Source organism: Lampetra planeri, chromosome 32, assembly GCF_965212315.1.
Source record: "Lampetra planeri chromosome 32, kcLamPlan1.2.h2, whole genome shotgun sequence".
Lineage (NCBI taxonomy): Eukaryota > Metazoa > Chordata > Hyperoartia > Petromyzontiformes > Petromyzontidae > Lampetra > Lampetra planeri.
The window spans coordinates 6,609,205-6,629,586 of record NC_136138.1 but is presented as its reverse complement, the minus strand read 5'-3'; the positions used below and the strand labels follow the sequence as shown (position 1 = coordinate 6,629,586).

At 52.2% G+C, this 20,382-nt stretch overlaps 1 protein-coding gene across 1 annotated transcript; it reads left to right on the top strand.

Moving 5' to 3' along the window:
- Nucleotides 1–8,136: 8,136 nt before the first annotated feature.
- Nucleotides 8,137–20,382, top strand: LOC144729378 (protein Wnt-5b-like). The gene is made up of 4 exons (XM_078609606.1): nt 8,137–8,369; nt 10,339–10,622; nt 15,509–15,653; nt 15,780–20,382. The coding sequence occupies exons 1-4, from the start codon at nt 8,156–8,158 to the stop codon at nt 16,091–16,093; spliced, it is 957 nt and encodes a 318-aa protein (XP_078465732.1). The 5' UTR covers nt 8,137–8,155; the 3' UTR covers nt 16,094–20,382.

Here is a 20,382-nt window from a genome sequence, read left to right as displayed (position 1 = left end):
CGAAGCAGGCTTAAACCATCTGAGCTTCTCAGATGCGTTTCTGTGGCCGTCTGGAACGCTCTTCCTTTCGATATTAGGAAACCACTTGGAGCTTATGCACTTTTAAATTAGCTCGATTGAAAGCTCATTTCGTTAGAACAGATTTTTGTGTTTTAGTTTGTTAGTCTTCTCCCTGCACCTCGGATTATCACGGTTGGCTGCGTACGGTGCGAAAGAAGTTCAACATACATACAAGAAGAGACTGGGTGCAAACGGACAGATTCAGTTCGAGGCAATAAGCATATTCGCCGTATGAATTAAGGGTGACATTTAAATCTATAAAGATGCTCGTTGTATTATTTGAACGAAGCCAGAAGGTTAAACTTGACTAGAATGTGTTGCTAAACTTCATCTTCCTAGCCCTTCGAAAGCTATCGCTGGATTTCACGCAAGTCACACACCCAGCAGGGTGTATAATCACGATGATCATCATCATTATTATTCACGATGATCATCATGCTCCTGTGGCAGCACGTTACCCTCCAGAGAGATGAGTCCCAAAGAAGGTGAAACTTCTAAGAACACACGTTGTTTTAGTTATACCCTGCTCGCACTATAATCCTGATTGTTAAAACCTCGGGTGTATAGAAAATAACAATTATATGACCTTACCCGGCCGGTTGGTATAAAAAAAAGTATATATATAAAAATATTTACGCACACATTTGGAACGTATAATTATACGCATACACATTCAACGACGCGTACTGTACACGCAGTCGCACACACACCGTTTTACAAATGCAGACGGTCATACTATGTACGTAAATATGTATATGAATACTATTGTACGGACGCATACATGACACATGTATATTTAGCTTACTATTTGACCGTTTTATTTATTTTAAAAGGCCCACTGAGCTAAACAGCTCTTTTTCAGAAAGCGATCTGGCCACATATGATAGCTCAACGAAGTGGCTTATCACGTGGAAATTTATAGCAGCCAAAAACTCTCAGCGCATTTTTCTAAATGGGAGGGGGGGAGGGGGCGGAGGGCCTGGAGAAAAATCTACGCCTCCATGGGGAGAAACATGCAAACTCAAAATATACAGCAGGCGTCAGGGTCGGGATCGAACCCACGACCTCCTGCATACCAGGCGAGGTAGTTAACATCTCCTAGCCACCGTGATGATGATGAGAGAGAGAGAGACACGCAAACTCCAAATATACAGCAGGCGTCAGGGTCAGGATCGAACCCACGACCTCCTGCATACTAGGCGAGGAAGTTAACATCTCCGAGCCACCGTGATGATGATGAGAGAGAGAGAGAGACACGCAAACTCCAAATATACAGCAGCAGCAGGCGTCAGGGTCAGGATCGAACCCACGACCTCCTGCATACCAGGCGAGATAGTTAACATCTCCGAGCCACCGTGATGATGATGATGATGAGAGAGAAAGAGACACACAAACTCCAAATATACCAAATATACAGCAGGCGTCAGGGTCGGAATCGAACCCACGACCTCCTGCATACCAGGCGAGGTAGCTAACATCTCCGAGCCAACTCGGCGCCCAAACGCAAAGTCGACGTGCACCGGTACCCGATCTTCTCCTGGCGTCTCCTGCGCTCAGGTGACATCCACGCAGTTTGTTTCGTGCGTCGATTCGCGCGTCTTTCGTTGACGACCTTCGCACCCCCAGCGAGTTCTCGACTTTCCCCGCACCTCCGATTAGCGCGGTTGGCTTACGCACGCACGGGGTGTGAAAGACGTTCAACATCCGAATGGGAAATCTGTACATACACCGGAGGAATCCGATGAGCTATACAGCGAATTTCTTCACAGATGTCCAGTACACACACACACACACCTAACAGTTCTCAAGAAACCCTGCTGTACTCGCTGTCTGCAATATTCGCGTAGCTGTTTTTGTTTCCTTGCTGCTGCTGCTGCTGCGGCGAAGCTCACGAAATCCTATCGATCTCCCCGCGTAAAATCGCCGTGCAACTGGCTACAGGCAATCGGTCATCCGCGCCACAAACCGACGCACAATTTGAGAACCACTCGGGGCTGAGCGACGCGCTCCCGTGGGGACGACGAGGAGGAGGGTGAGTGAGGTGGGTGAGTGAGGAGGGAGGGTCAGGAGGGTGAGGTGGGTGAGGTGGGTGAGTGATGAGGGTGAGTGAGGAGGGAGGGTGAGGAGGGTGAGGAGGGTGGGTGAGTGAGGAGGAGGAGGTGAATGAGTGGGGAGGGTCAGTGGGGAGGGTGAGTGGGGAGGGTGAGTGAGTGAGCAGGATGAGTGAGTAGGGTGAGTGAGGAGGGTGAGGGGGGAGGGTGAGTGAGTGAGGAGGGTGAGTGAGTGAGGAGGGTGAGTGAGGATGGTGAGGTGGGTGAGTGAGCAGGGTGTGTGAGGAGGGTGAGTGAGTGAGGAGGGTGAGTGAGTGAGGAGGGAGGATGAGGAGGGTGAGGTGGGTGAGTGGGGAGGGTGAGTGAGGAGGGTGAGTGAGGAGGGTGAGTGATGAGGGTGAGGTGGGTGAGTGAGCAGGGTGAGTGAGGAGGGAGAGGTGGGGGAGTGAGGAGGGTGAGTGACGAGGGTGAGGTGAGTGAGGAGGGTGAGTGAGGTGGGTGAGTGAGGAGGGTGAGTGGGGAGGGTGAGGTGGGTGAGTGGGGAGGGTGAGTGAGGAGGGTGAGCAGGATGAGTGAGCAGGGTGAGTGAGCAGGGTGGGTGAGGAGTTCGCGTGTGGACGTGTAGTCGCGGTGTGTCTCAGTCCGCTCGCTATCGGGAGCGCGATGCAGCCTCGAGCCAAACTCGCGGGGGGAGGGAGGACGGCGTAGTGGGTGTGGGGGGGGAGGCGAGTTTGTGATCAAATTCTTTTGAACTCGATAAACCAAGAGATGTCGGCGCCACAGAGGGGAGGCCACAGCCGTCCAGACGGGAAGGGCACGCGGCACAGGGAGAAGTTTCCACCACCGAGGGATGGTCTCTCTCTCTCTCGTTCTCTTGCATCGTTGTTGTTGTTTCACGCCCAAGAAAACCCTCAATTCGCCCGGGTCTCATCTTCTTCATCTCGCTCGTGCGGCTCATGTCGCTGTAGAGCGCTGTTCTTCACTCAGTTTCAGAGCTGGTTGGGGGGGGGGGGATGCTACTTTCGCCGATAATTATCGATTTGAAGCTTTCGTGACTGCAAGGATTCATACTCTTAGGTCTGTTTCGGTAAAGTCACGTAGGTAAAATAAAAATAATAAAAATAATATAAATATTAATAGAAATTAAATAAAAATGTATACTTTTTTTTTTTTACCTATGTGACTTTACCGATAAAAACCTAAGAGTATTTCGCCGATAAGACATCATCAGCGTGAGGGCCGCCACACACGTGAAGCCATTGGGGGTTTGACAGCATGATGATGATGATGAGGGGCGGGGGGGTGTTTTCACTCTTGGTGTAATGTCGGGGGGGGGGGGGGGGCGCACGTCAGGGCTGCCGCACTAAAGGCCACCAGGGACCTCCAGAGGCCCGTGGGGGGTCCTTGCAATGAAGAACGCCGCCGTCGAGCAGCGCCTGTGACTTCACGTCGAGGTAGTCAATGGGCCGCCCCGGGTGATTTGCGTCCGGGTTAGCGGCGCAGAGCATCTCGCTGTGACGGCGACGACGCTCCGCTCTTCCCGTAGTCTTTGTGAATCGCAGCACTCAGTCTGCGTTCCACGGTTCAGCGATTATTCCATGCCGGGCGGTTGACCACAGTACACCGCACACTGCCCCGGAGACAGTTTTTAAATTTTTGTTATTTTGTATTTTCCGTTTGTGCATCGTCATCAATTATCCGCATCCGTCGCGAGCCACAGTCTCATGGCCCCAGCTGGAGAGCGGTCGCCGCGAGACGTTCGCGGTTCTAATGCAACGGCCGCCCTGATTAATGCTGCCGATGTAATAACAACGACGACGACGCCCACCGCATTAACGGGCGAAGTCGAATCTTGATTTGATTTGGCGAAGTGACTCTGCCGTCAGAGTGCCGGCCCACGGTCCCACATTTGAATATTGCACCGCAAATGACTCGAGTGGGATGAATCTCTCACACACACACACGGCGCCAGCGGCGATCTTTGATCATCCAAACTGGTAGACGAGTGGCCCAGGTCACTCGTTCTAAATCGGACTCGTCATGATCTATTGACGTTTCGCCTGGTCAAGCGTAATACACTCAACTCGCATGGAGATTCGCCAATAACTGGTGTACGTTCTGATCCTCGGCTCCGCATAACATCATATAACGTAGCTAATACATTAAACTATTACATGTTTATTTTGCTCACGGTTAGATGTTGTACTGTACTGCCGAATCATCATCGACGACGATGATGATTCTACTGCTGATGAGCATCCTCATAGCCTCACAGACTATTTGGGGTCACGCGCCTTCACCGAGCACATCGCAAGGCCTGCACGGTACACGAGACGGTTTTGTGTAGTTAGCGCCACGCCTAGCCGCTTTTGTCTCCCCAGTGCTTATGTTTAACACACCGCGACTGAGTACTTGTTTCAGGCTGAATCGACCTAGAGGTGAGCCGAGCACTAGTTGAGAAATTACTCACCACTGATGTTAGCCGTTGCTGAGGATCGAACTCGTTATCGCAGTGTGCTAACCATTGCGCCACCGCTCCTCAGTGAAAAACAGACTGTTGGGGCAATTGCTGTACGCGAGCCATCTGTGAATGGCCGGAACGGCACGGTACCATTTCCCAGCCGCCTTTGTCTCCCCAGTGCTGATATTCGATACACGCCTTTGGCGGGCGACTCGCTTGAGGCTGAGTCGACCTCGCCGAGGCCCATTACCGTTTCATAAAATCGTCACTGATATTAGCCACGAGCTTGGATCGAACTCGGATATCTGTAAAGGGTTCGCAGCGCAGGTGCGGCCGGCGCTAACCACTTCGCCACCGCTCCGCACGTGCACGCACGCGCACGCACACGCGCGCACAGCGGACCTGAAGACGTAGTAGCCTCGGCTTGCCCCGAACAGGTCTCATTGATTACCCCTGAAGCCCACACAACCCTCCACCCCCGCCCCAACCGCGCCAGGCGAATCACTGTGTGATCGGTGGGAACGAAGACCATTGTGATGCTAAAGCAACTCAGGGTGGGGCGCGGGAGGGAGACGGGGGGGGGCGATCTCTGTCAGATCTCGAGGGCCCAGTTCTCCTCACCCGCACCCCAACCTCCTCCACCCCTGCCCTCCTCCTCCTCCGCTTTCTCGCTCTCTCACTCACTTGGCACAGACGTGCGCTCACACAGAGACGTTGCCGACAGACCGAGTGCGGCGTTATGCACAGAGCCCCGAGAGTGTATCGCCGCGGTTGTTGCCTGTATTGTGTGTGTATGTGTGGGTGTGATGATATAGGATCATCAGCAGCATCATCATCATCAGCAGCAATGGGATTGTAATTATCAGCAGCAGCAGTGACATCTTTGTCAGACGCAGCAGAACAAGCGTGCAGCAGTAACGCAAACAGCTTTACTGATACAATTTTCACCATCGTAATCGTCAGCAGGAGTAATAGATTATCATCAGCAGTCGTGGAAACATCATCATCAGTGTAAGCAGGAGCAGCACGATGAAAGAATCGCAATCATCATCAGTAGCTGCGGCAGTCACAGCAACAGCATCAGCAGCATCAGCCGCGACAGCTTTATGATTTGCTATCATCATCAGCAGCCGCAACTTAATCATCAACTTTAACAATAACGGAATCGTTATCAACAGAAGCAGCAAGAGTAACAGTCCAACACAGTCATCATCATCATCATCAGCAGCCTTATCACAATCTCGCCTCTATACCCCTACGCGCACACGTACATATCGAAGCGCTCTTCGACATTATACAATCAAATACAAAAGCCACCTCGACTGAACGCTGGCCTGTGGAATATAACCTCGTAGGACGCGTTCGTCATCGGCAGCGTTCACGTGGTCACACTCACAGCAGGATATCAACACAATCATTATCACCATCAGTCAGCTGGAGCTCACCAAGTCGCGCGCGCGCGCCTCGCATGCATGCGAGACCTGAAGCCGCCGTCCACGTAGGAGCAGCGGGGGAAGGAAACGCGAACATCCCACCCGAGCTATGGAACACGGGTTCGCATCTCCACCCCGGTGCATCGCCGACCTCGTCGTCACGGTCATCATCTCCGTGCTCGTCGCCGCCGGCTTCGGCTACGTTCCTCTAACCGGTGCCTCGGCCTCGTGGTGGTGAGTGGAATGAGTGGATGGTTGTGATGGGTGGGTTGGTGGTCGTGGTGGTGGTGCTGGTAGTTTGGCGTTGCACACACAAACCCGGCCGCTCGCGTTCGATTCGCGCTCACGGCCGTCAACACCGGTGACGATTTATCTGAACCGGTCCTGGCGATTCAAACAAGTAACTGGGTACTGTGTGTATCCAACATCGCCATTTGGGATATAAAGGCGGTCGGGCGAGGCGTTGGCCACCCACCCCCTCGTGAACCGTGCCGGCCTTTTAGGTGGTTGCTAACAGCACTTGCCCCAACAGTCTAATAAGGCTATACGGGGGAACTTTGTCTTTGGTGCTGGTGATAAAAAAAAACTACGTTGTTATTACATCGTATTCGTTATTAAGGTTGTAATAACGTACAATCGTTGTCATGGTGGTAATCGTCATCACTGCCGACAAAATCATCATCATCATCATAGTTGTCAATGTAACAGACTTGTCTTCGCTGTAATCATCATGATCATGAAGATCATCACCAGCGTCTCGCTCGTCATCGCGGACCATAATGAGCATCTTTATTACGCGTTATCTAAAAAACTGTCGGTGCAATGATAATTATCATCATCTGTATAATGATGAGATCATGATCTTAATGATGATTATGATGATGATCAGCATAATCTCCGTCGTCATAATCACCATCGTTATCATCACCACCATCGTCGTCGTTATCGTAACCGTCGTTATTGTCATTATAATCTTCGTGTTAACCATAATTGCCGTTGTCATCGTCACTGTCATTACCATCATCATGATTATCATCATGATCACCGTCAGCATCATATTAATCACAATCGTCGTCATTGTAATCTTCGTCACTGCCGCAGTCATCATAATCATCATCAGTAATCCTAATTATCGCCATCGCGATGATATTCAGAACGATTATATTCTTGATAATTGTGCTGCTGGTTCACCAAATGTTATTGGCAAGAGCACTCCCTCAAAACGACGTAAAATAAAAACACAGAACTAAAGAAAACTACCCAGACTGCGAGGTCGTGCAGTGTAACCTCCGTTTGTACGACAGTATACATATATACTGTCAGTATACATATATACTGTCAGTATATACATATATACTGTCAGTATATACATATATACTGTCAGTATATACATATATACTGTACATACTGTCGTGCGTTCCTAACCCTCCGTAGCTGCGATCATTAACCAAATTCATCACTTCATGATAAAAAAAAATATCCACCGTGGTGACACATCTATCTGCATGAATGCAATCACACATCACGCGACGCTCTAAACACGAATCGATCAAATAAGCGGCAACTTCAAAAGGACCTCAGGAGCGGTTCTCTATTGCACCCTTCCCCGAGCTATGTTCTGACCATGACCCAGATCAAGGTGTTGCACTGCTCACTGCCGGGAAGTTACCAATGGATAGACATTCCTTTTCGAGGTCCTCATCCAGCAGTGGATTGACAAACTTTGTCTGTATATTTGCAATGCGTTGGCATAGCTTCTCGCCCCATACATTCTGGAACGCCAGCAATTGGCAAAGCTCCGCTGCTTCGTTTGTATTCGGATGTTATCGGACCATTAACGAGTGCTCATACACTGGAGAAAACCGGAACACCCGGTAAAAAAAACCCCCATCCGTGCGAGGGAGAAACACTCTATCCCATACAGACGGAAAAGGCGTAATCCGCATTGTTTTGATGTACCGCCCTCTCCTGGCGAGCTCGGCTATGGCAACCTCCTCTACGTCCACGGGACGGACAGTTCCTCAACATCAGTGCGATCCACCAATCCTCGCCATCGATAAAGGCCGTGCCATACCCGTGCCGTACCCGTGCCGTGCCCGTGCCGTACCCGTGCCAGGTCGCTGGGTGCCGTGCCCGTGCAGAGACCCGAGATGTACCTGCTGGGCGCGCAGCCGCTGTGCGCCTCGCTGCCGGGTCTCTCCCCCGGGCAGCGCAAGCTCTGCTCCCTCTACCAGGACCACGTGGCGCACGTGGCGGCCGGGGCGCGACTTGCCGAGCGCGAGTGCCAGCACCAGTTCCGCGCCAGGCGCTGGAACTGCAGCGCCGGGGAGGGCGAGCACGCATACGGCAGGGTCACCGACACGGGTGAGCTCGTGTTTATCTGCTTGCCGACTCAGCTGTCTGAAGACTTACCTGTCTTCCCGTCTACCTACCTACCTGCCTGCCCGCCTGCCTACCTACATATCTAACTACCTGCCTGCCTGCCTGCCCGCCTGCCTACCTACATATCTAACTACCTACCTGCCTGCCTGCCTACCTGCATACCGACCTGCCTACCTACATATCTACCTACCTGCCTGTCAACCTATCTAACTGCCTGTCCGCCTACCTCCATAACCTAACTCACCACCTGCCGACCTGCCTGTCCCTCCTACATATCTGACTGCCTCACGACCTACACAACCACCTGCCTGTCTGCTTGCCTGTCTGCCTGCTCACCTGGCCTGAGTTATGTCTGCACACAAGAGCAGGTGCGTGGTTATGAAGTGTTTCTATGGGAAGGAATTCGTTATTTGTTGTTGTTGTTGTTGTTGTTTTTAATATGCAAAGCGAGGTAGAGGAGCGGAGGAAGGAAGGTCTTGAACCTGGGACTTGAACCGAGGCAAGGAGGGGACAGCACGGATGGGTGGGGGAAGGGAGTTTCCAGACATTGTGGGCAGCAAGCGAGAATGAGCGACCATTCCCCCCGCCTCACTGAGTTAGAGGTCTACGGAAAGCCTTGGGGTTGCTGGATTGGAGAGTGTGTGGAGAGGCGGTGCTGGGGGGAGGGGGGGAAGAAATGATGACAGTACTGCAAGTAGGTCCACGTAGGATTGTGCAGTGACGATCGTTTGAGGGCAGTGGCAGAATGAATTCGTGCCGGATTCGGTGCGCGTGCCGTAGTTTCCGCCACACATTTCCTTACCCTCATTCCGAACACCCCCTCACCCGCGCCACCCATCAACCCCCTCGCCATCAATGAGGCGATGACGTGTGGTCTAGCCGCGTATCTGTTGCAGAGGTTCACGGTTCTAATCGAGCGGCCGCCCTGATTAATACTCTGTGTGTACGGTATTAACCACAAACAACAACAACAACGCAATATTTTGCCTGACAGTGATCGTTAAAGATCGCGTTACGTCCTTCGCAAGAGCACCCATTGTGTGGCCGGACGAGGCCACTCGAAAATCACTCAACACACACACAGCCATCGGCACGGGCGAACAAAAACACACGTGGCAGCACCCTGGCCCCGAAAGAAGAAAAATAACGAAACCAAGTCATGAGACTCAGCGAGGGGTTTCCCCGTGGCTGAACAAAACGTAGTTATAATACGCAATGATAATTATAAATTTGAAATGTACCTATTTTAAATGAGAAAACGTGTGCATTTGTGTCTTTCGTTCACATGAAGTCCTGGTCACAAAAGCAAAGTTTGTGGGGAATAATAGCCGTTTTCCATACTTTTTAGGCATACGCAATAAAAAATAACACTTTGTAGCCAGGAACAAGAATTGTGTTACATAGTGTAATTAACGTGATTTTAGTGGCGCAACTTACATTACGAGCTCAGGGGGGGGGGGGGGGGGGGGCGGCAATCGGTCAGGCGATGCCCCGATATTTGATTTGTCTCGGACGGTCGCACCGAGGCTGTGAGATATCCGGCTCCTCTCGTTACTCTCACGGTCTCGAACATTTCACGCTGTAGGGGCGGAAAAATTCACCCACTACAGCTCCGTAGCGCCTCTTTTGAAAAATTACGCTACTGCTCAAATTCAATTAAAATAAAACGTGGAACGTAAACAAGATCATTTTCATAAAAAAAAATTAACGTAAACCGCGTTTTAAATAAGTTCTTAATCTTCAATACTGCTGTTGAAAACATCTCATCATGGTGTTTTCAATGGTGCATCAACTCGTAGCTTTGGTCATCAGTGGGGTGCCGTGGGGGGGGGGGCAAGGCACCCCCCATGCCCCCCCAACGCCCGTCACGTTCCTGCGTGATGGTAACCAACCCCACCTCCCCACCTCTCCCCACCTTCCCCAAACCCCCGGCTTCCCCACCGCGTGCCAGGCTCTCGCGAGGCCGCCTTCGTCTTCGCCGTGTCGGCCGCGGGCGTGACGCACGCGGTGTCGCGCGCGTGCCGCGAGGGCGACCTGGCCACGTGCGGCTGCAGCCGCGCGCCGCGTCCGCGCGCCCTGCAGCGCGACTGGCTGTGGGGCGGCTGCGGCGACAACACCGAGTACGGCTACCGCTTCGCCAGGGAGTTCGTGGACGCCAGGGAGCGAGAGGACAGGGGAGCCGCAGAGCCGCGCCGGGCGCTCATGAACCTGCACAACAACGAGGCGGGACGTCGGGTAAGAAGGGAGGGGGGGTGGTGGAGGGGGGGGGGTGGTGGGGGTGGTGGGGGTGGTGGGGGGTGTTGGGGGGGTGGTGGGGGTGGTAGGGGGGGGTGGTGGGGGGGGATGGTGGGGGGGGATGGTGGGGGGGGTGGTGGGGGGGGATGGTGGGGGGGGTGGTGGGGGGGGGTGGTGGGGGATGGTGGGGGTGGTGGTGGGGGGGTGGGGATGGTGGGGGTGGTGGTGGGGGGGGATGGTGGGGGGGGGGTTGGTGGTGGGGGTGGTGGGGTGTGTGGGTGGTGAGCGCGCCGCGCTATGAATCCGGCAGGCCGAGATCGAGTCCCGCGAGCGGTCGACACCGGTGACGATTATCTGAACCGGTCCTAGGCCTCCCCCTAGGGCGACTCAGCCTCAAATCAGTACCTGGTGCGGTGTGTAGACATCGCCACTGGGGATACAAAGGCGGCCGGGCGTGGTGTTGGCCACTGACCCCCTCGTGTGCTGTGCCGGCCTTTATCGGTGCTCGCTAACAGCACTTGCCCCAACAGTCTGTTAAGGCTATACGGGGATCTTTGTCTTTGTTTCGTGTGTCGGGCTGTCCGACACGGCGCTGATGCCTCATTCATACAACAAGTGCTTTTTGTGTTTAGTTTTCTGTCCTTCCACCGCATCTCCGATTGGCACTGTTTGACTACGTAGGGTGCGAAAGAAGTTCAACATACACCATGCAAAAACACGTGACCTTGAATAACTTTCAGCAGCGCCGCATTCCCGTCACAGGCAGGAGGGCCTCGCTGCGATGTGGGGCCCTGACTCTTTAACAGGACGTCACTGCAGTGACGTCACGTGAGCGGTTGTCTGATTTTGTTCTAATCATCGGGACGATGAACGATACGACAGCAGATTAAGATGATTGCAATTCGATTCGTGGATTGGTCGATGACTATTAATGAGCGGCATCGTCTTGATCACCTGCGGCATCTTCATGATCAGAGGAATAATTATCAGCTGCATCACGATTCATCATCAGCTGCATCAGACGCATCGCTGTAAAAATCATCATCAGCTCGATCATCATTGACTGCGTCACTGCAATAATCACCATCAGCTGCGTCACTGTACAAATCATCATCAGCTCCATCATTATCATCAGCTGCATCATGATCATCATCATCATCAGTCGCTTGCGTTGCGATCGAAACGTCGTGATCTATTATTTTGCCTACCTACGTGACCTTACCGAAAGAACCAAAGAGTATGGATTCCTGCAGTCACGAAAGCTTCAATTTAACATCATCATCATCAACCAGAGTAGTACAACGGCATCAGTATATTTTAAGGGATTAATGTCAGGCCGCTGTTCCGAGGATTAGCAGCCCTAGGAAAATATATCTACATCCGGCACACCACACCCAGAATACCCTCCACTTATATTTGTGGCTACCGTAGTCACGTGGTGCCATCTTTCTCCAGTAGACCAGCAGCGACTCGGGAAAAATATATATAATTCAGTGAGAAATTAAACCCTGTATCATCATCATCATCGGAGTACCATCATCAGCTACATCGCCATTATAGTATCATCAATCGCAGCAGTAGGCACATGGTAATTATTTCCATGCAGTAGCATCGGCAACACATGTTATATGCAATGCGGTCTTTCAACGAGGTTGGGTTTTAACGGTCAGTTCATATAGAAAATGAACAATAACATGAATAATGGTAACGGTTTTTAGTGACCACTTTTACAATATCTTAAGTTGCTCTTTGAGCTGCATGCTCGTCGCACGGCACGAGTGTTCCGAGAAGCGGTGTCGCTGTTGTTAGCGCACTGCGACTGCGAACTCAGCCCCGTGTCGATTCCAGCATCGATGGCGAATATCTGAACCGGTCCCGGGCCTCCCCGTAGGTTGACTCAGCCTTAATTAAACCAGTAGCTGTTGGAGTGTGTGTACATCACCAGCGGGGAAGACAGAGGCGGCTGGACGTGGTTCTGACCACACCACATTCTCCTCCTGCGTCGTTCCCGCCTCCATAGGTGCTCGCTAACGGCACTTTCCCCAACAGTCTATTAAAGGCTATATGGGGGATCTTTGTATTTGTTCTTACACGACAAAACAAACATCAAACAGTTGGGGCAAGTGCTGTTAGCGAGCACCTATGAAGGTTGGGACGGCACACGGAGGGGGTGAGTGGCCAACACCCCGCCCGACCGCCTTTGTCTCCCCAGTGGCGATGTTTACACACCGCACCAGGTCCTCATTTGAGGCTGAGTCGACCCCGGGGAACCCCAGGGCGGTTCAAATAATCGTCACTGCTGTTGGTGGCCGTGAGCGGGAATCGAAATGTGGGTCGCTGGGTTCGTATCGCAGCGCCGCGTACCACCGCTCCCCACTGTTATCGCAAAGAGAAATATTACAAACATCCCAACGTAGAACCTTAGCAGACTGTAGGAGCAAGTCCTGTTAGCGAGCACCTCTGAAGGCCGGAACGGCACACGGAGGAGTGGGGGGGGGTTGGCCAACACCAAGCCCGTCCTTACACACGCAGAGAGACACAGACATACGGGGAACTGGCGTGGGCCAGAAGGCGACATCAAAGACACAAACTCCCCCTTTTAGTGGCGACGCCAGGAGGCGACATTGCATCCGCCAATTATTTCCTGCGTTCGTTTCAAAGAGCAACCACCAAACCAACGACCACCTAACCAGCCATCCAGCCAGCCACAACCAATGCAACAACCGACACCACCACCGCCACCACCACCACAACAACCAGCAAATAATTACAATGACCACATTGAAGCAGAGAAAACAAGGGTTACCCCAGAGGAAGGAGACAGGCCGATGCCACAAAGGAAACGACTGAGCAGCGACCCATCGTTTATGGGTTTATTTTTTTTATCTTCGCACGGAGATGCAAAATCCGGCTTTGAAGAGAGGGGGGAGGCAACCAAGAGTTTATTGCAAGGCCAGAATTTGTTTCTGTTCATGGTGGGGGGTTGGGGGTGGGTAGATGTGGAAAGTGGAGGTGGGGGGGTGTTTGAGCGGGCGGGGGGGGGGGTGTGTTTGAGGGGGAGAGGCCGAGGGCGAGGTTGCTTTTTTGTCAATGCACGTGTCTTTTCACGTGCTAATCAGGGTACACGGCGCCAGTATGCACGTGGTAATTGTGAGCAGACTGGATGGGGGGTGGAGTGTGGGTGAGTGGCGTGGGCGCGAGTTGGGATGTTTTGGTCTCGGTGGCGAAATGTTGACTACCTCGCCCGGTATACACGGCGGCCGTGTATACCGGCTGGATTTTTCTCCGGGTCCTCCAGGTTTTTTTTAACCTCTCCACATTTAGAATCAACGTCACGCGTTTCGAATACGGTGTTCGGCTGCCGTAAATGTCCACGTTTTTCGCCACGTCGTTGAGCTATCATTTGTGGTCAGGTCGCTTGTGAAAAAGATCAACACAGCTCAGTGGGCCTTACCTGAAAACATCGTTTTTAATTGTTTATAGTTCTCGATGTATGCCCCCGAACGCGTTCTCTTAGCCCGTACGCGCACCTTAAAGGTGCTGCTGATGATGACTTGGATAAATTGATAAATATCAAGGTACTATCAGCCCACACATCCTTTGGCAGCCAGTGAGCAAAACGTTTCTCTAATATAGTGTATGGGAAGTAATTGTAATTTTTTTTATTTGCTGTACAGCCAGTTAATACGACAAATCGCTAACCTTAAACACCCAGTCGTTCATAAAAGTTGAAGGCGGTATAGTACTATCGTAATGGAGCAAGTGCAGAATCACTGAACCGGAATTGATAGCTCGAAAGCATTTAGCGCGGGGCCCTTGAAAGTGCGGGGCCCGTAGTTTGTGTAGGTACTTTTGCTGCTGGGATAATCCAGCACTATCTCTGTCCACCCAGACGTGTAAATAGATGCACCACCGTTTAGTCGATCAGCGGGGGACGGCTCAGAGCATCGTTGATGCTGCTGCTGCTAATGCCATTGCTGTTGTCACACTGCTCGTGACAATGATGCTCCAGGAACTGCTGTTGCATTAACTCATCAATTCACCCTCCCCACCTCCCGCCACTCAAATCCTCTCTCTTGTTCGCAATGACGATGGTAAAAGTGACTTGCGCAGATAACTTGGATTTAAGTGAGGGTGATTTGCGCAGCGTCAACCTCACTCTCTCGACCAGCCCCATCTGTACCCAGTGGCAAGACGTAGTCAAGACGACTGGAGATGGTCCTGGTTGCAGTGGAAGGTCCAAAGACCCGTTTTGGTGGAATTTCCTCCAGGGGTTCCACAATGCCCAGGCTCAGACAAGCTGAGTTGTCCGGGTTAGTTAATCGCTGCCCGGGGTTCGGCGTTGTCAGCTGCTGACTGTAGCGACTCACCAGGGATGTTGAGCCTGGTGTGTTGGCAGCTGCTGACTGTAGCGACTCACCAGGGATGTTGAGTGTGGTGTGTTGTCAGCTGCTGACTGTAGCGACTCACCAGGGATGTTGAGCCTGGTGTGTTGTCAGCTGCTGACTGTACCGACTCACCAGGGATGTTGAGCCTGGTGTGTTGTCAGCTGCTGACTGTACCGACTCACCAGGGATGTTGAGCCTGGTGTGTTGTCAGCTGATAGCTGTACCGACTCACCAGGGATGTTGAGCCTGGTGTGTTGTCAGCTGCTGACTGTACCGACTCACCAGGGATGTTGAGCCTGGTGTGTTGGCAGCTGCTGACTGTACCGACTCACCAGTGATGTTGAGTCTGGTGTGTTGTCAGCTGCTGACTGTACCGACTCACCAGGGATGTTGAGCCTGGTGTGTGCCTACGGTAACCAGCGAGAGACCCGGCCCAGATGGAACAAGCCTGAGGCACAACTAACTCCCCCGCACCCTCTCTCCCTCCGTCTCCCCCAGGCCGTGTTCAACTCGGCCGAGGTGGCGTGCAAGTGCCACGGCGTGTCGGGCTCGTGCTCGCTCAAGACGTGCTGGCTGCAGCTCGCCGACTTCCGCAAGGTGGGCGACTCGCTGCTGCGGCGCTACGAGCGAGCGGTCGCGGTGCGCGCCACGCGGCGCGGCCGCCTCGAGCCGAGCGGCCCCAACAAAGCGCCCCCGCCGGCTCCGCCGGTGCCCCCTTCCCCCCTCGGGGGGCCTCTGCCGCCGTCGGGGGCGGCAGGAGGTGGAGGAGGAGGCGGCCAGCAGGGCGCGGGGGCTGCGGCGGCTGCTGGCGCCTCGGCGTTGGCGGAGGACGAGCTGGCGTACCTGGAGGCGAGCCCCGACTACTGCGCGCGTAACGGCAGCACGGGCTCGCTGGGCACGGCGGGGCGGCTGTGCGAGCGAGCGAGCACGGGGCCGTCGGGCTGCGAGCTGCTGTGCTGCGGCCGGGGCTACGACCACTACAAGGCGACCGTGGTGGAGCGGTGCCAGTGCAAGTTCCACTGGTGCTGCTACGTCAAGTGCAGGAAGTGCTCGCGCACTGTGGACCAGTACGTCTGCAAGTGATTGGGCTGGGGGGGGGGTGGTGGTTGCTGGTGGTGGCGATTGTTGCAGCGTAGCGGTGAGCGCGCCGCGCTACTGAACCCCTGCTACCCGAGTTCGAGTCCCGCTCACGGCCACCAACACCGGTGATGATTATCTGAACCGGTCCTGGGCCCACCCCTAGGTCGACTCGGCCTCTAATGAGTACCTGGTGCGATGCGTAAAAACAATGGCACCGGGGAGACAAAGGCGACCGGCACGTGGTGCTCGCCACCAACCCCCACGTGCGCCATGCCGGCCTTCATAGGTGCTCGCTAACAGCACTTGCCCCAACATTCTGTTCAGGCTACGCAGGTGATCTTTGTCTTTGCTGGTGACGGCGTCGGGGAACGGTGGCGGGATGGGCTGTCTCCCCACCTTGCCCCCCCCCCTCTCCCGCTGATGAGCTGAAGATCGACGTGGAGAAGAGAAGAACAGGCTTGCGTGCGCATGGATCGTGGTTATCGCCTCTCGTCTTGCGTGCGTCCGTGCGTGCGTTTTCTTCCTCTCGGTCTTCGGGAAGTATTTAATTAGCAGTGAAGGAGGGAAGCTGGGTGCGTTGGCGTGCTCACAAATGGGCCCCTTCTGCTGCTGCTCGCTGTGTGTTTCTACGTGATAGATGTGGCCGTTTAAAATAATAATACCGACGGAACTTTACACTAAAGTTCTGTTGATATCGCATCAACGCTGTGAGCGTTATCGTGAACCCACGACGGACAGATGGACAGAATTATAATTCGTGGACACTTTCAGACGTTAATAATCACGACGGCGATGACGATGAATTTTTTAGTAAATTTGCTATTAGTTCTCTTCTTACAGCGCCGGGCTATGTGTGCACCTATTGTTAAACTTCCTTTGCACCATACATAGGCAACGAACTAAACACAATCATCACGAGAAGAAGACGCTGCTTGCGTTTGCCACAGAACGGATAGAGTCTGTCAGTAGGGAAGCGAGGGGGGCGATGCTGTCGCTGCGATTTTTTTTTTATTCAATTCAGTAACTTTGCTGGTTATCTTTTTTCTAAAATTCGGTCAAATTTTGGGCCGCGGCACCAGCAACACGCAGCCCCCCTCAACCCACGCCGTGCCGAATTGTTCACGTGGAGAGAGTTTCATGAACGTTCGCGAAGTCCTCCTTGCACACGTGGCAGCGGTGTACTGATGAGCTTCCAATAAGGGAGACACCAGCACACACAGTGCCGTTTATTTATCATTCTTCTGCCAACATTTAAATATATGTACACAAAATAAAAAAACAATGCCATATTTATCGGCTCTTTTAGAGCTCGTGGCTGCCGTGATTAAATAATAATGTTGGGGTGGGGGGGGGGTGGCATGTTGACATGCAAAGTGAGGCTGAGATTGCTTTGCTGTTGGAAAACCTTTTGTCGCCTGCAATAATAATAACACTTTATTTTATACAGCGTCATTCATTCCAAAAGCATTCCACAACGCTCTACATTAATTATACACAGCGACCAAATCCCACGTACGTGCGGTTGGCTAGGTATGGCGTGAAAGAAGTACAACGCGCACGCACACATACACACACACGTACCAAGCAAATTTAAATCCCTACTACCAAGCGAAAAAAATAAAAAGTTAATAAGTGGCACGAAACCAAAAAAAACACAACATTTTTTTGTCACTATTATTAATAATTATAATGTATAATCATATATTGTACTGTATAACGAAGCAACAGCAGTGTCGGTCTCATGCAACTCGCTTGCTTTCTCACGCAGTTGCGCGCTTTGTGCTACCATAACGAACGCAGCTCATGTTACGATAGATTTTTTTTAAAAATAATTATCGATTTTTCTGGTTCGTTCATCATTAGGACTATAGAATGCAGCGTCGAGCATGACACCGAATAATAGCCATCATCATTAACATAATTATAATCCATGGTCAATCCACTGCTGGATGAAGGCCTCCACAATCTGCCTCCAGTTGTCACGGAACTGCAATGCGACAATCTCCACAGACTAGCAGAGTGGTGCAGCATCGCTGTGATGCTGGTGCTGGGCCTCCCCTAGGTCAACTCAGCCTCAAATTAGTACCTGGTGCGATGTGTAAACATCGGCACTGGGGAGAAAAAAGGCGACCGGGCGTGGTGGTGGCCACCCACCCCCTCGCGTGCCGTGCCGGCCTTCATAGGTGCTCGCTAACAGCACTTGCCCCAACAGTCTGTTAAGGCTATAAGGGGGATCTTTGTATTTGGTGATGCCTCCTCCCTTCGTTTTTGTGAATCGGGGCACCGAGTCTGCGTTCCGCGCGCCGTGGTTCACTTCTGGGTGTTGATCACAGTCACCGCACACTGCCGGAGAGAGTTTTACATTTTCCATTCGAGCAACATCATCCCCTGAAATCCGCCGCTTACAAAATTAGAATCAAGAAGAACCCTGAATGAATTGAGACAACACAAAACATCATTGATGAACGTTCACAGATTACAACCTGCAATCTTAAAGCGTGCTAAATTCATTTCAAACAGAGTCCATGCATCACGCATTCATGTTACTGGAAGTCAGTTTGACCATTTGTTAAAATACATTCAATAGCCGGACACGATTTGTTAAAATAAATGTACCAACCCGATGTGTCCTGACTTTTGGGCCACCCTGTATATGCCGAGATAATCAACAGACACAAACAAAGCGCCTATGCATCCATGCATTAGGCATAAGGCTGCACGTGCAATAGACGGACTCGCCCCCTCCACCCTGCCCCCCCCCCCCCACCACTATTGGGGAACGTAGAATTTCCACTGACAAGCCCGAGTCTCTGCAGGGCTGCTACGTCGCGCGGGGAACCGTGGCGGAGAGCGAGCGGTGAGGCCGACGGCGCCAAGCTCAGAGTGGCTAAGACGTCCTCGCGGGCACGGCCACGACCCTGAGCCGTCGCCTCCTTCCTTCTGCCGGATCGCTCGCCAGTCGCAATAGTCGACGTCTGACTTGTTTTTTTGTTGCTGCGTTGCATCGAAAGCTGTTCAATATCTCTCTCTCTCTCTATACTCTTTGGTTCTATCGGTAAAGTCATGTCGGTATAAAATACAATGAATCACGACATTTCGGGCGAAACACGGACGCTTGTGTTGCGCCCGAAACGTCGTGATGTATTATTTTTTATACCCACGTGACTTTACCGAAAGAACCAAAGAGTAAGGATTCCTGCAGTCACGAAAGCTTCAAATCGAGATCTCTCTCTCTCTCATCGGTGGTGTCAAACGCCTGGTCCACACCCGAGCCATGGGTCCCGGCAACTTGGTTCCATGCAACGGAGATCGCTCGCGTGTGTGTATGTATGTATGTATGCGCAACCGATTGCGAGCAGTTGCTTGGACGATATAACACGTGGGTGCACGCTCTCTCTCGCCACTGCCATCGCCTGGCCACACCTCGAAGCCCCACGCCGACAACACCCTGTGATGGTGGTGGTCACCCATTGAAGTGATAACCAGGCTCAGACATTTACGTGATCAGACAAGATCGTGCGCAGTCAGGGTGTCTTGATCTTAGGCCAAGATCAAATCAGATTTTTTTAAAATATATATACAGGAGGAATCAGATGAGCTATAAAGCTCCTTTTCACAGATCTCCAGTCGGGGGCGGGTCAGAGCGTCACAACAGCAAACAATACAAACACACGATCGGAGTACAAACGATCAAGCTACGCGGAGGTTACTATAAAGCCACGACAGAGATGTCACGTGCCCCCACGCCTCGAGTGAACGCGGTGTCAGCAGGACGTTTGATTTCGCGTCGTGAATTCGCGTCGTTTTGTCGCTGACGCTCCCTAACGAAAATGCCTCCTGCACGGTATCCACGCCGTCGCCTTCAACCCCCCTCCCCCACCTCCCCCGCAGGGCGAAGCGCCCGGGTTGAAATCGCTGCCATTGATGTTTTGAACGACGCTTTAAAATTTGTTTTATTTAAATAACGTTTCGTTATTGTTCCATAGTTTTTGTTTTTAATAATTTGTATTCTTATTCGATAAATACCGCATCGAGTGTTCGTGATCTTGCTTAATTTAAACAAAAAAATGTTCTATGATGGCACTGTAGCTTTTTTTTTTTTATAGCAGTGTGAGTTGCGTACGCGAATTAGCAATATATTCAGAATTTCCGCAATGTCACTGCACCGAATTGCTATATGCCTTGTGTATGTCCGTCGTTGTATATCTGTAAATGACACATGTATAAACCGCGGAAGAAGTGGTGACCTTTATGAACACGCAAATTTTCCATTAAAACAATTCTGGCGATCA